Raw genomic sequence first — 16,684 nt, forward strand, 5'->3', positions numbered from 1 at the left:
CAAGGCCAAAACGTTTATTCATATTGCATTGAATAGTATTATGACAGCTTCTCTGTGGGCTTTTTATGAGGTCAAAGAAATGTCAGTTTGGTCTGTAATATTTTTTTTTCAGACAGGTGGAAATATAGTTGATGCTTTCACCAACCACTCTTGATTAATAGCATGTTAGTTAAACAATGTTTATGAAATCCAATCTCTCCAAATGGACCAAATGTTACTCTTCTTCTAAATCCTATTTTAATAATTACAAGAAATGTCTCACAAACACATCACTGGGAAAATAATATTTCTTCTTTGCATGTCCCAGAGGCTGTTCTAAACCATGCCCTCTTTCAGAGGCATTTTATTAATGATTTATACAGACAACTTGGCAAAAAGCTAATCAGATTACTTGGATTTGAATGTCTCTGAAACTGGTGCAGACATTTATATGGAAAACATACTATATACATGGGGAAATAGTCTTTTGGACCATAAAAGGACCACACATTCACTGGAATGTCTAGGAGACTTTCATTCTTGATCTGCACCATCCCCTTATGCTACCAGGCAGAATGAGCACTATTTATCACATTAAATGGTCATTCATTACTAGGGCTTCGTTTCTGTCACGGAGGTTGCAAAAGTCACAGATTCAGTGACTTTCGGCGACCTCCGGGACTTTTGCAGCATCCAGTGTGGCTGACCACAGTGCCACCCAAGCAGCCGGCTCCGGGGCCAGCTGCTCAGATGGCCCCCAGGACAACCACAGCAGCCACTGCTGGAGTAGCCTGGGGGACAGCCACAGCAGCCGCTGCTCCGGCAGTCCCCAGGCAGCAGTCCCTGGCTGGCCGGAGCAGGCCACTGGCCTGGGCAGCTGGTACCGCTGGCCCTGAGCACCTCCCCCCCAGTAGCACCCTCCCAGCCATCCCCCAAGCAGCGGCCCCAGTGCTCCCCCCCCAAGATTTAATCACAGGTATTTTTAATATATGTCATGGACAGGTCATAGGCAGTGATTTTTTGTTTATTGCTCGTGACCTGTCCATGACTTTTACTAAAAATACCTGTGACTTAATCATAGTTTTATTCATTACTATACCTGTAGAAAATTATTAGAGTATCTTCCCATACATTTCTAGTCAGCGCTGACCACTGTTTTCTGTTCTTCTTTCAGTATAATATAAAAGACACCCACACTAACTCTCCTTTGCCATGACACCTACTAAAAACTTGACAACAGTTTAGCTGCTCGTGTGCTGAGACCAGAGCCTATCATGCTGACCAATATTGTCTCATTTTCTTGTGCTCTCCCATCAGCCTGTCTGTCTCCATCTGTTTTCTCTTGCCTGAGCTTAGAGTGTAAGCTCTCTGAGGCAAGAGCTATCTTTGTGCTCTGTGTTTGTACAGCCCCTGCGCTCCTTGTCCATGACTGGAGCCTGTAGGCACTGCGGTAATACAAAAAATAATAAATAACTTCTAGGCATCATCTCTGAAGGAGGCTGTGTGGTCCAGAGGATGGGCTACTGGACTAGAAGTCAAGCACCCTGGGTTCTAGTTTAAATTCTGATACTGACTTGCAGTGTGATCCTAAGCAAGTAACTTCGCCTTTCTGTGCATTAGAGCTCCATTTGTAAAATGAAGAGCCGGGGCGGCTCTATGTATTTTGCCACCCCAAGCACGGCAGTCTGGCGGCTTTCGGTGGCACGCCTGCGGGAGGTCCGCTGGTAACGCGGATTCGGAAGCACGCCTGCGGGAGGTCCGCCAGCCCCGCGCCTTCGGCGTACCCGCCGCCGAATTGCCACCGAAACCGCGGGACCGGCGGACCTCCCGCAGGCACACCGCCGAAGGTAGCCTGACTGCCGCCCTCACGGCGACCGGCAGGTGCCTGGAGCCGCCCCTGATGAAGAGCATGATGCTTACCCACCTTTGTAAAGTGTTTTGAGATCTAAGGATCAAAAGTGCTATACAAGTAGTATTATTATATCATAAAAAGGTACCTGCAACAGTTGAGGATACCAATCAGCAGCTTGTCAGGTCAGTTATCCATTACTCACCTAGTCACTTATATGGTAAGACTGACACACTATACATGTTATAATTAAACATTTATGTTTAAATAATGTTAATGATGTGACACAAACCAATAGAAGCAAAGACATTCAGAGTTAACAACTGTGCTCTGTCCTTAAAGTGTGATTATGGTCACAGAAAAGACTGCGAAAATGGCACATCATTATTCTTTATATGTATTATTTATTAAGGTGGACACAACCCTGGAACACTTTCTGGTAGCCCAGTGCCAAACCGTGGGTACGTACCTGCGTCAGTTTCCCTTAATGGACTTCAGTGAGTTCAACAAAGCTTTTATGTAGTGAACAGTGCCCCTTCAGGTGTCTAATTTATTTAACCACAGGTCAAGCAGACACACAAGCAAGTCTTTGCCCCAAACATTCTAGCCAGTGGGCTAAGTTAGTCTTAATCTACCTGTGCCCACCTGGGTCCATCAATCTCCTCCAGCAAGTCTCCTTACCAGTTTGGTCCTCTTGACCCAGGACCCACTCTGGAGTCAGGCCTCTTGCCATGACCTGGGAGAAGGGTTCCTTCTCTGGGCTCAGGGTCACCCCAGCGATCAAGCTACTGCAACTCTTTTCCAGTGCAGAGTATAGTTCCTCTGCACTCTGGACCTCCTGCTGCTGTCCTTGCTCCAGGACAAGATCTTCCTAGGGCTTGATGCTTGTAGTGCTTCCCTTTTTGAATGTCTTCCTCCTAGGAGCACCTTCACTAGGTCTCAGGTTACCACCCCTCCAGGTTTCCCCAGGATTGTTCCTTTTTTTTGAGGTAGATGTCCTGGGAAATCTGTAAGGGTGCTCAGTATATGCAGTGAGCTGTCCAGTTTTATAGTCTCCGTTTTTTGTTCCTCAGAGGCAGCAACCCTAATTAGTATCAGAGGGGTAGCCGTGTTAGTCTGGATCTGTAAAAAGCAACAGAGAGTCCTGTGGCACCTTTAAGACTAACAGATGTATTGGAGCATAAGCTTTCGTGGGTGAATGCCCACTTCGTCGGATGCATGCATCCCACGAAAGCTTATGCTCCAATACATCTGTTAGTCTTAAAGGTGCCACAGGACTCTCTGTTGCTTTTAACCCTAATTAGGTCTCCCTTCCTGGTGAACTCTCTAACCAGCTCCCCTGAGAAGTCCATTTCCTCAGGAGCTTCTTGTATTCCAGGACCTCCTGACTGAGCCCTCATGACCCTAATTAGACCCAGGTGTTCCTTAACTAATTACCTGCCACCCTAGGCAATTAATTACTCACTGGTGGATCTGCATTGGCTCATTCTCCTTAGCAGAGCCTGTCACAGGTAGGCTGGGTTCCTGACCTCTTCAGGGCCAGTTACCCTGTGACAATATTGACCATGTGAATGGTGCTGTACAAGCCAAAGGGAGAAGCAGTTGCTTCAGCCCCTAGCTATACACCCTTGACTCTTTAGCTCATGCTTTTAGCTCTGGAGATCCCCGGTTCAAACCCCGGTGTATCAGCAAAAATGGCAGCCATCACACCGTCACTGACCCAAACAGCTTACAGACTGAGCAAATGACCAACATAAGATTGTACTGAGAGTCCAAGCAGATAGCACTAAGATAGAAGAGAGGGAGAAAGTGTAGTTTGTGTTTAATGATGTGATAATTTTTACTGACATGGATCAGCACTATGTTCTTCATGGGAGAAGTGAGTTTTCAATAAAATTTTGAATGAAGATATTACCTCACCATCCTTGTCTCTCTACAGTCTGGAGAAGCGGAGACACATGAATGTAAGTTAACCACAAGTGACAGAGCAATTTTTAATTACACTTATCTAGAAGGCTGCTCTGGAGCCCGCTGTTCTTGTCAGTATTTTACATGTTAGAAAGGTAGAAAATAAGCAGGAGATTCTGGGAAGAGGACAAGGTAACAAAATATACTAACAATGCAAATATCAGAAAAGGGTTTAATATAAATCCTGTCAGCACATATGCAGTGTTACATTACTCACCCTCTTCTTTGCAATTTCAGCTCTCCTTTTATTTCTTCCTTGTAAGTAAGTTGTCTCATGACACCTCGCTGTGGCATTAGTAATGATATAAGGTTCGTTGGTAGAATTTTTGATAGGCACCTGAAAGGATACTGCAAAAAAGGTTTTAATTGATACATTTCCTTTAAAAAATACTAGTATGTTTGCCCAATGCTTGTATTGTTCCTTTCCATTATAGAGCAGATTCTTTGGTAACACTAATCCTGAGGGTTGGCCTGATGCTTTGTCAGTAGAACAATGCACTATCACACAGAGAATCCAAATGTTATGCCGATAGCTTGATCCCAAGCTTCATGGCTGATAGGAGCAGGGCACTGCACTCAGCCCCAGAGGAAATGTCTCCTAGGAATGTTGGCAAGGATTCCATGGCTACACACGACTTCACCACTACCATCAGAAATGGAATGCAGGGATTTCTGCATCATAAAGACAAGCTCCTACCATTAAAGCTAAAGGAGGGAGAACTCCTTTTGTTTAAGGGCTTATACTTTCTTTGTGAGCCAGAGATTAGAGAGTTAGGATCACACTCTTGAGCAACTGTGACATTCCATTCAACAGAGGAAAGTGGCACACATTGCAAGTGTCCCTAACAGTCTTTGGCTGGTAGGAACAGGGTGACAACTCACTCTCTATTTTTAGGAGCAACCTTTATTAGGTGTCTAATGATTTGCATCCTGAATCAGGTAAATATGGATCTCACTTTGTCCCATAACTCAGCCAACTGTGTGCATGCAATGAGTGAATGACTTCCCCATCTGTCCTCGATATTGCTGCATATGGGAACCAAATCTCAGGCACCCCAGAAGAGGCAAGGAAACTGTGCCCCCTTTTCATGGTTGTTATTTCAGTGAGCCAGCACTGAGCACTGACCCACACAGCCTCAGGTTCTCAGTTAAAGCTACCATAGGTCCAGCCAGTTCACTGCCTGCTCCCTCATAACTCCTCTCTGCCAACACACACAAGGACAAACACAAGCCTGGGTCTCCTCCCAAGTCCCTCTACACACCACACAACCTCAGGCTGCCAGAGTTGGGCCAAGCGAGGCCAGGAAATGATCTGACAGATGTCTGAACCTGCAACTTGTAGTGAGGGAGTATCATCTCCTCCACCAAGAAACCAGGAGCATCCCAGACAATCTCAGCGGGTGTGAAACCACCTAAGGTACTATTACAAAGCAGTGCATCTTAGAGCACTCAGCCCCCATCTTCCCCCAGGACCAGGGGCCCAAAGTGGTCCTACACTGAAAACAGCTTGTCTAGACACAAGGATCTGGCTCTTTTTTTCCCTTTGCCTTCCCTGATGTCACCTCTCCCTGCATTACCAGCATGACATGCCTTATCTATGCTAGGTTGTACATTCCACAGGATGGGGTCATGGGCCCGATTCTCCTTTTACACCAGTTTAAGAGTAGTGTAATTCCACTGTGCTTTTATTCTCCCTCTAAAGCTCCTGCACACCTATGCTGCTATATACAAATGATAATACTTTGCATTTTGCGGTGATGCTGGGAGTACCTTTCCCAGACCAGAAAAAGCTCTGTGTGGCTCGAAAGCTTGTCTCTCTCACAACACAAGTTGGTCCAATAGAAGATATTACCTTGCTCACCGTGTCTTTCTAATAACAATACTTATCCACTAGGAACTGGACTGACATCAACACACACATCTCAGGTGGGACACTGAACCTACCACTTTTGGTCACTACCAGCTTGGGCTGGATGCAGATTAACAGGGGGCTTTAGAGGCCCTCGTGAATCTCCAGAATGATCCAGTTTCCATGCTGTTCTTCTACCTGCAGACTGACCTGGGATTGTTGAGATCTTCTCAGGAGTCCTTACTAGCTCAGATCCATCAGCTGGAAAGAGATTAATAGGCTGACACTCTGTGAAAGTTTGCTCGGCATGATTTCTTGCGTGTGTCTGCTGCCATCTTGTGACGATAGGGCTACTAGCAACAGGGACACTGCACGTCAGTTTCTTCACAATGCAACTTTTAAATCTTGAATAGGTGGGCTTTCCTGAATCGGGCATCTATTTAAAAGAGTAGAGAATTTAGCTGTAATAATTATATGATAGGAAGGTTAAATGGTTATTAAACCCATGGATTGTCAAACAATCCAAATGACTGACACAAGATCTTGTAACTTAATATAGTGTTGGCACTTATATCACTTTATATCTTAGAAAAGGCTTTTCACTGTTAATGCATATGGGCAATCCTGCCTCCCAGCATGTAGCCCATGTAACTGCAGGTTGTGCAGGGGATATCTCTGGGAGCTGCCTGGAAGGAAGTTTTCTCCCCAAGACCTGCAAATCTGCAGAGTAGCAGCACAGCTGTTCTGTGAACACAACTGCAGCCTCTGCAGTGCCTGTGCCTCGGCTCTATGAAGAGAAATTGCTAGTGGATCCAGGTGGCCACAAATCCAAGAGTTCTGTCCCTGCTCCTCCCTCAACCTCTCTCAGAACTCCCATGGTTACTGGCATGTGGGTGCACATCAACAGGGCTGCCGAGAGTGGGTTCGGGCCCCGGTGAAAAAAAAATTTCGGGCCCCCCAGCAAGGGCAGATCGGCTAAACAGGGCCGACAAGTGGGGGGGGACCCGAGGAAGCCGGGCCCCGGGCCCCCTTCCGGACCGCCGGGCTCCGGTAATTTGTACCGGCTTCCCCCCCCCCCCCCCCCTCGTCGGCCCTGCACATCAGTGCCACTGCTAACAAGGTCCTCCAGATCCACATTAAAGGAGCAAGATTTTCCGCAAAGGACAATACAGCACCACTGTATACAATTCCAAAGCCATCAGAATATAAAGCATACTACTGACATCCAGATCAGGAGAAAAACATTGGGTGTGCAATGCTAAGAGAGACCAAAGAGGTAAGTACAACTAATAAAGCAATAATGGGTCATTTCAATTTCTCGCATATAAACTGGTCACTTCAGGACACAATTTCTTAACACCTTAAATGAATGGTTCATGGATCTGTGACACTGGCAAACCAGGTGCCAGCTTATGCCAAGGTCCCCATGCTTCACTTGGATATTGACAAATACATAGCTGGAATTAGTCAGGCTCACCTAAGTATATTACTGTTGTTAAAATAGGTATTAATGTTGTAAAAATGTGCTTAGTTTAGACTTTATTGAATGCTTGTAAGTTGCTGTATGGATTATAACCCATAGGTGGTGTCAAGTATCAGAGGGGTAGCCGTGTTAGTCTGGATCTGTAAAAAGCAACAGAGAGTCCTGTGGCACCTTTAAGACTAACAGATGTATTGGAGCATAAGCTTTCGTCGGATGCAACCGACATAGGTGGTGTGTGACTCTAGCATTTGGGGTGGCTGGGCGCTGGTGCCAGAAGCTCCCTATAAGTGGGGGGGCCATTAGTGCCTGGACTGTGCCCCCCCCACTCCGTCCCTGCTTGTCCTCTTCTCCTGAGGCCCCTCAGCCCTCTCCTCTCTGCCCCCCTCTGCGAGCAGCACGCCTCTTGGGGGAGGGAGTGGAGAGAAGCGAGCAGCAGGCTGGGGGAGGGCCTCTGGGGAGAAAGCGGAGAGTCACAAGCGGCAAGCGGGGAGGCCTCAGGGATGGTAGCAGAGAGGCTCAAGCAGCGGGCATAGGGGGGTTTGGGGGTAGAGGCAGAGCAGGGGTGGGAAGAGACAGGGCAAGGGGAGGCCTCAGGAGGAAGAGGTGTAGCGCAGGGGGATAATGGGGGAAGAGGTTGAGAGGGAGTGGGGCCTCAGGGAAGAGTGCGGGCAGGGCCACGGTCCAGGTGCCACTGTCCCCCACACACTTCTCAGGAGCTTCCGCCAGCGGTGCTCCAAAGGCACCGGACGGCCTCCAAAGGGTGGTGCACCACATCTGTCATTTCTTGCTCCGTTTGGGGAAGCTTAGCCTCTCCAAGCTCTTATACCCGCCACCCATGCTTATAACATCTGTATCCCATATTGTAAGGTAATATTTGAGCATTTGCATTGTAAGCCTCTGACTGTGACTCTAAATCACCAGACCAGAGTGAGATGTTAATTAGTGGGAAATGCTGACCTACAACGAAAGGTGTGATGTCCTGCCCAACAGAGAAAGCCCATCAACATCAGACAAATTATTATGGAACATCAGAGGACAAAAGACTTTGTTGGTTGCTCTCCCCGCTCATGAAGAGGATAAGTTCAAATGAATTCCTCCCATCAGCTGAAGTGGCAGCTCAGAGAAGAGGGAAAAGAAATAAAAATCCCTGGCTAGAAGAAACTGTATGTCGATGTTGCTTTGACTCTCGAGGGCAAGGTTTTCTAGGAATAAGCAAGAGATCCCCAGTGTTAAGCTGGGTTAGCCCTAAGGGACATATAAAGCTTGCTTACTATAGAAGCTACTATCTTTTGAAACTTATGACTGTAACTCATTTGCGTCTGTGTATGTTTATCTGCTTTAATTTTGTGAATAACTCTCTTATTTTGTTTCCCTAGTTAATAAACCTTTAGGTAGATTATTATAGGATTGGCTACAAGTATTGTCTTTGGTGTGAGATCTAAAATGCTACTGACCTGGGATAAATGACTGGTCCTTTGGGACTGGGAGTAATTTGAATATTGTTGTGATTTTTGATGGAAGGGATCATCTACCACAAAGCCGAGCTTACCTGGGTGCAAACTAGAGAGTACCCAAGGAGATTGTCTGTGACATGTTAAGGCTCTTATAGTGCTTAAGGAGTTTACACTTGATAATTGGCCTGTGAAATTAAAGTATGGAACTCACAACTAATTTGGGGTTTGTGCCCTGCTTCTTAACAGGTTGCTCTGAAGTTGCTACTCATTTCATTGCAGGACAATTTGACAGGATCAACTAGTTCTGGAGCACAGAAGAGGAGCAGCTACTCTCATCGTAGTACTAAGTAGCACGCAGGTGTTGGTTCAAGGTATAACTATCATTGACCAACTAAGTAATAGCAACCACATTATAATTAAGTTTAACACCCTTGTGGGGAGGGATAGTACCAAAATCTAGCACTCAGAAATTTAACTTTCAGCAGGGAGATTTTTTTAAGTGATTATGTTAGTTGCAAAGTACCTGAAATAAGGAAATTAAAATCCTTAAACTCTGCATGGAAACTACAGAGTCAGAGAAGATATGTATAGCACTAAAAACAAAAGGAAACAGTAAGCAAAAAGAAAAAAAGCATGGTGAAATGGCAAGGTACGGAGGTTTTCCAAGTCAAACAAACACCCTTCAAAAAATGGAAATTTAGCCCAAATAAAATCAATAGATAGGAGCTGCGCCGCTGCAGCGCTGTATGTGTACACATACCCTTAGATTCTTATAGAGTAGCTGAGCATCTCGCAATCACTAACATATTTAGCGTCACAACATCCTTCCAAGGTAGGCCAAAACTATTACCCCCATTTCACAGATGGGGAACTGAAGCTAAGTGACTTGCCCAGACAAACTAAGTGACTTGCCCAAGTTCACACAGGTGGTCTATGATAGGTCAGGGAATTAAACCTGAGTCACCCAAGTTCTGGACTAGCACCCGTAACCCCTAAAACATCTTTCCTCCAGAAAGTCTCTCACTATATTAGAAGCAGAAAACTTTGAGAGACTCAGTGGCTACACTCAGGTGTGCCATTCTATGCAAACAAGAATGGGGAATCTGTGGAGAGACAATAGGGAAGCAACAATATTTAAATGGGAGAATCTAAAGCTCCTCCCCCAGAAATTTTTTGAAATTTCAGATGCGATTTTCTGCATTTTAGAGAGCTTTAGAACAAGATTTTAGCAATAATAGTAATAACAGTAATCAATGCAAGCCAAACACCAGGAAGGCTAAACTCCTGCATGGATTTCCCAGACTCTAAAGACAAATTCAAACTTTTCTTAAGTCAATATTGGTTTTATATGTTTCCTTTTGATTGTATTTTTGTTTGTTTTCAATGACATATATGACCCCTTCTTCACACATGCTGCTGGAACACCTGATCCCAGCCAGCACTCCAAAGCTCCACTTACCACACACTAAGAGGAGCCACACACACAAATATCTGATTTTACTTAATGTTTGCTCTCAGTCTTTCTGTTAAACTAATAAAGCTAAGTGACTGAGCAGCACAATGGCAGAAAATCAGTGCTGACAAATGCAAAGGAGATTGTAATCTTTCGTGAAAAGACCTCAGGTCATCTCGACAGCTTGATGTAAACATGTTCATTGTGTAGTGGCGGTCAAAAACAGCAAACAAAATGTGTAGCTGTATAAAGAATATGATAGAAAATACTGGAAACAGTATTATGCTATTATCTAAATCTAAGGTATGCCCTCATCTGGGATGAAATCCTTATATAACTCCCATTTAAAAAAAAAAATTAAAAAAAAATAGAAAGGAGCTGCGCCGCTGCAGCGCTGTATGTGTACACATACCCTTAGATTCTTATATAGTAGCTGAGCATTGCCTTCAATGGGGCCAGGATTTCATTCTTGAAACACTGCACTCCATTCTGATCACCCCTTCACAATACAGATGTAGCATATTGAGCAGGTGATGTAGCAAGTTTTTTGTGTGAGTCAGAGAGATAGACTGATGGAGAGGCAAGAAATTACCAAGAAAGGAATAATTCTTGAATGGAATTTAAGGACTGTGAGGGGAGGGGAATAAGGGGAAAATGGAAGCTGGAATGAAGTGAAAGACAAATGATAGTTTAGAGAAGGCTGGAAAGAAGAAAGAAAATCAGGAGATGAAAGAACAGAGAGAAAGAAGAAGAGGCAATGTCAGGGGACATGAGGTCAGAAGTTATGAAGGAGGATAAAAAACCAAAGAAGAGGAAAATCAACAAAATAAGGGAAAAGAAGAGAGAAAAAATCCAGTAAGTGCAACTTTTGCCACAGGTATATAGTGATGCCTTCAAAAATGTCAATTCAGGTATTTGGAATTGACAGGTGTGATCCAGAATGACACAGAGGAAGACTTATTTAAAAAAAAATACAATAAAGGCAGAGTGGGAGGATTTCAGAATTGTGTCATTAAAATACTTGTAGAGCATCTTCACATTTTTCTTGAGAAGCTGCCCTGGAATTAACCTGCCTATATCTGAGATTCCAACCCTCCAGCAACTTCACTTCTTTCTGATGCATTCCCTTCTTCCTCTCCAATCCTCAGTCAGAATTAGAAGCCAGATACACAGTAGCAAAACTATGCCCACCTTCTGTGCTAGCTTTCCACACACCATGCCCACCCCAAAAAAATGGTTTGAGCTTGACTTTCTCTCAAAGGTAAATCCAGATTAATGTCCTAACCCAAAGCTCATTGAAGTCAATGGGACCCAAAGCTCATTGGGACCTATTGTGTCAAATTCAATGGAATAAACGGGCTCAGAGAGTAAAAGGTGTTACTCTGACCCTGTCACTGTACAACACTAAACAGTTGAACATGGTTCAGGGGCTTGGGTACAGACACTGCTTAGTTCCATGACAAACACATCATTCAAAATCTTTTTAACTTTTCACAAAACATACAGAAAAGAAAAAAACAGTTAAAGCATTTGAAATGTAAAATATTAATTAAGGATTTTAACTATATCCCTCATTCCATTTCCCTTTAGAGTTTTATCTGGAAATCCTTCAGTTTGACAGTTTTTTGGATGGTATTAATGATGGTAATAACTAGCCTTTTCTGGTGAAATGAAAAGAAGTTGAGATGACTGGACCTGTTGTTAAAAGTACAGTCTCATTTCCTTGAAGACAAAATAAGTCAAACACGTACCAAAGGGAAGAGAAGAGAACAGCTAAGGGTATGTCTACACTACGAAATTAGGTCGAATTAATAGAAGCCGGTTTTATAGAAATCGGTTGTATACAGCCGATTGTGTGTGTCCCCACATAAAATGCTCTAAGTGCTCTAGTCGGCGGACCGTGTCCACAGTACCGAGGCTAGCGTTGACTTCCGGAGCATTGCACTATGGGTAGCTATCCCACAGTTCCCGCAGTCTCCGCTGCCCATTGGAATTCTGGGTTGAGATCCCAATGCCCGAATGATGCAAAACAGTGTCGCGGGGGGTTCTGGGTACATGTCGTCAGGCCCCTCCCCCTCCGTCAGAGCAACGGCAGACAATAGATTCGCGCCTTTTTACCTGGGTTACCTGTGCAGACAACATACCATGGCAAGCATGGAGCCCGCTCAGCTCAGCTCACCATCACCATATATCATCTGGGTGCCGGCAGACGTGGGACTGCATTGCTACACAGCAGCAGCAGCTAACTGCCTTTTGGCGGTAGACGGTGCAGCATGACTGGTAGCCTTCATCGGCGATCTGGGTGCTGGCAGCCATGGGGCTGGCAGCCGTAGGGCTGCATTGCACCAGCCCTTGCCTTTTGCCTTTTGGCAGTAGATGGTTTATTACGACTGGTAACCGTCGTCATCGTACTGCAGTGGCTGTCGATCATGGGCACCTGGGCAGACATGTTCAGTCCAGCAGTGGCTGGAACTCCGTATGTCCCCCAGTCCCCCATCCCCCCAGTCATATTCTGCTGCCTTCACAATGATGATGATGGCTATCAGTCGTAGTATGCCATTTTCTGCAAAGCGCCCTGTTGGATCATCGCACATTAGCAGAGTCTTCCCTGAGCAGCAGATCGTGCAATAGGCCTGAAGGCTACTGCCAAGCGCCCAGTATTTGCTGCCAAGCACCCAGAAGATGCCGAGGGCTATCAGTCATGCTGCACCATCGTCTTAAGATGTAAAAAATAGATTTGTTCTGTATTCATTTGCTTCCCCCCTCCCTCCGTCAAATCAACGGCCTGCTAAACCCAGGCTTTTGAGTTCAATCTTTGGGGGGGGGCATTCTGTGTGACAGTTGTTTGTGTTTCTCCCTGATGCACAGCCACCTTTGTTGATTTTAATTCCCTGTACCTGTACGCCATGTCGTCACTCGCCCCTCCCTCCCTCCCTCCCCTGGTCCGTCAGATACTAGTTTCGCGCCTTTTTTCAGACCAGACGCCATAGCTAGCACTGGGATCATGGAGCCCGCTCAGATCACCGCGGCAATTATGAGCACTATGAACACCACGCGCATTCTCCTGGAGTATATGCAGAGCCAGGACATGCCAAAGCAAAACCAGGACCAGCCGAGGAGGCGATTGCAGCGCGGCGATGAGAGTGATGAGGAAATTGACATGGACATAGACCTCTCACAAGGCACAGGCCCCAGCAATGTGGAAATCATGGTATTACTGGGGCAGGTTCATGCCGTGGAACGCCGATTCTGGGCCCGGGAAACAAGCACAGACTGGTGGGACCGCATCGTGCTGCAGGTGTGGGACGATTCCCAGTGGCTGCGAAACTTTCGCATGCGTAAGGGCACTTTCATGGAACTTTGTGACTTGCTTTCCCCTGCCCTGAAGCGCCAGAATACCAGGATGAGAGCAGCCCTCACAGTTGAGAAGCGAGTGGCGATAGCCCTGTGGAAGCTTGCAACGCCAGACAGCTACCAGTCAGTCGGGAATCAATTTGGAGTGGGCAAATCTACTGTGGGGGCTGCTGTGATCCAAGTTGCCAGGGCAATGAAAGACCTGGTGATATCAAGGGTAGTGACTCTGGGAAACGTGCAGGCCATAGTGGATGGCTTTGCTGCAATGGGATTCCCAAACTGTGGTGGGGCGATAGATGGAACCCATATCCCTATCTTGGCACCGGAGCACCAAGCCACCGAGTACATAAACCGCAAGGGGTACTTTTCAATGCTGCTGCAAGCCCTGGTGGATCACAAGGGACGTTTCACCAACATCAACGTGGGCTGGCCGGGAAGGGTACATGATGCTCACGTCTTCAGGCACTCTGCTCTGTTTCGAAAGCTGGAGGAAGGGACTTTCTTCCCGGACCAGAAAATAACCGTTGGGGATGTTGAAATGCCTATCGTGATCCTTGGGGACCCAGCCTACCCCTTAATGCCATGGCTCATGAAGCCGTACACAGGCAGCCTGGACAGGAGTCAGGACCTGTTCAACTACAGGCTGAGCAAGTGCCGAATAGTGGTGGAATGTGCATTTGGGCGTTTAAAAGCGCGCTGGCGCAGCTTACTGACTCTCTCAGACCTTAGCGAAAAGAATATCCCCATTGTTATTGCTGCTTGCTGTGCGCTCCACAATATCTGTGAGAGTAAGGGGGAGACATTTATGGTGGGGTGGGAGGTTGAGGCAAATCGCCTGGCCGCTGATTACGCGCAGCCAGACACCAGGGCGGTTAGAGGAGCACAGCATGGCGTGGTGCGCATCAGAGAAGCTTTGAAAACGAGTTTTGTGACTGGCCAGGCTACGGTGTGAAACTTCTGTTTGTTTCTCCTTGATGAACCCTCCGCCCGTCCCCCCCCACCCGGTTAACTCTACTTCCCTGTAAACCAACCACCCCACCCTCCCCTACCCTCCCCCCTTCGAGCACCACTTGCAGAGGCAATAAAGTCATTGTTACTTCACATTCATGCATTCTTTATTAATTCATCACACAACTAGGGGGATAATTGCAAAGGTAGCCCGGGATGGGTGGGGGAGGAGGGAAGGAAAAGGACACACTGCAGTTTAAAACTTTAACTCTTATTGAAGGCCAGCCTTCTGATGCTAGGGCAATCATCTGGGGTGGAGTGACTGGGTGGCCGGAGGCCCCCCCACCGTGTTCTTGGGCGTCTGGGTGAGGAGGCTATGGAACTTGGGGAGGAGGGCTGTTGGTTACACAGGGGCTGTAGCGGCGGTCTCTGCTCCTGCTGCCTTTCCTGCAGCTCAACCATACGCTGGAGCATATCAGTTTGATGCTCCAGCAGCCGGAGCATCGACTCTTGCCTTCTGTCTGCAAGCTGACGCCACCTATCATCTTCAGCCCGCAACTTGCTCTGTTCATCCCGCGATTCAGCACGCCACCTCTCCTCTCGTTCATATTGGGCTTTTCTATAATCAGTCATTGACTGCCTCCACGCATTCTGCTGTGCTCTGTCAGCGTGGGAGGACATCTGTAGTTCTGTAAACATGTCATCACGTGTCCTTCGCTTTCTCTTTCTAATCTTCACTAGCCTCTGTGAAGGAGAAACATTTGCAGCTGGTGGAGGAGAAGGGAGAGGTGGTTAAAAAAGACACATTTTAGAGAACAATGGGTACACTCTTTCACGTTAAATTTTGCTGTTCACATTACACAGCACATGTGCTTTCGTTACAAGGTCGCATTTTTCCTCTTATATTGAGGGCCTGCCGGTTTGGTGTGAGAGATCACTCACGCAGTGCCAGGCCACAGATTTCAGCTTGCAGGCAGCCATGGTAAGACACAGTCTTTTGGCTTTTTTAACCTTCTTAACATGTGGGAATGGTTTAAAACAATAGTGCTCTCATTTCCCATACCAAGCACCCGTTGGGTTGGCCATTTAAAATGGGTTTGCAATGTAAAAGGAGGGGCTGCGGTTTCAGGGTTAACATGCAGCACAAACCCAACTAATTCCCCTCCCCCACACCCAATTCTCTGGGATGATCACTTCACCCCTCCCCCCACCGCGTGGCTAACAGCGGGGAATATTTCTGTTCAGCAGAGCAGGAACGGGCACCTCTGAATGTCCCCTTAATAAAATTGCCCCATTTCAACCAGGTGAACGTGAATTATATCACTCTCCTGAGGATAACAAAGAGCGATCAGGAATGGATGTTGTCTGCATGCCAGCAAACACCGGGACCATACGCTGCCATGCTTTGTTATGCAATGATTCCAGACTACGTGCTACTGGCCTGGCGTGGTAAAGTGTCCTACCATGGCGGACGGGATAAGGCAGCCCTCCCCAGAAACCTTTTGCAAAGGCTTTGGGAGTACATGAAGGAGAGCTTTCTGGAGATGTCCCTGGAGGATTTCCGCTCCATCCCCATACACGTTAACAGACTTTTCCAGTAGCTGTACTGGCCGCGATTGCCAGGGCAAATTAATCATTAATCATTAAACACGCTTGCTTTTAAACCATGTGTAATATTTACAAAGGTACACTCACCAGAGGTCCCCTGTGTGCCCTCAGGGTCTTCGGTGAGTTTGGGGGTTACTGGTTCCAGGTCCAGGGTGACAAACATATCCTGGCTGTTGGGGAAACCGGTTTCTCCGCTTCCTTGCGGCTGTGAGCTATCTACATTTCCACCATCCTCCTCTTCCGAACCCTCTTCCCTGTGTGTTTCTCCAGTGAGGGAGTCATAGCACACGGTTGGGGTAGTGGTGGCTGCACCCCCTAGAATGGCATGCAGCTCCGCGTAGAAGCGGCATGTTTGCGGCTCAGCCCCGGACCTTCCGTTTGCTTCTCTGGCTTTGTGGTAGGCTTGCCTTAGCTCCTTAATTTTCACGCGGCACTGCTGTGCGTCCCTGTTATGGCCTCTTTCCTTCATGGCCTTGGAGACCTTTTCTAATATTTTGCCATTTCGTTTACTGCTTCGGAGTTCGGCCAGCACTGATTCATCTCCCCATATGGCGAGCAGATCCCGTACCTCCCGTTCTGTCCATGCTGGAGCTCTTTTGTGATCCTGGGACTCCATCACGGTTACCTGTGCTGATGAGCTCTGCGTGGTCACCTGTGCTCTCCATGCTGAGCAAACAGGAAATGAAATTCAAACGTTCACGGGGCTTTTCCTGTCTACCTGGCCAGTGCATCTGAGTTG

The 16,684-nt window shown here is 46.8% G+C and overlaps 1 protein-coding gene across 1 annotated transcript in view; it reads right to left on the bottom strand.

Moving 5' to 3' along the window:
* The window catches only part of CDC20B (cell division cycle 20B), a 58,253-nt gene that overhangs the window by 24,272 nt on the left and 17,297 nt on the right, over nt 1–16,684 (bottom strand). Inside the window, exons 3-4 of the mRNA XM_065406567.1 lie at nt 5,856–6,081; nt 4,014–4,144 (exon numbers count right to left, since the gene is read on the bottom strand). Of these exons, the coding sequence (XP_065262639.1) occupies nt 4,014–4,144; nt 5,856–6,081 (357 nt within the window). The remainder of the gene's footprint in view (nt 1–4,013; nt 4,145–5,855; nt 6,082–16,684) is intronic.

Source organism: Emys orbicularis, chromosome 6 (assembly GCF_028017835.1).
Source record: "Emys orbicularis isolate rEmyOrb1 chromosome 6, rEmyOrb1.hap1, whole genome shotgun sequence".
Classification (NCBI taxonomy): domain Eukaryota; kingdom Metazoa; phylum Chordata; order Testudines; family Emydidae; genus Emys; species Emys orbicularis.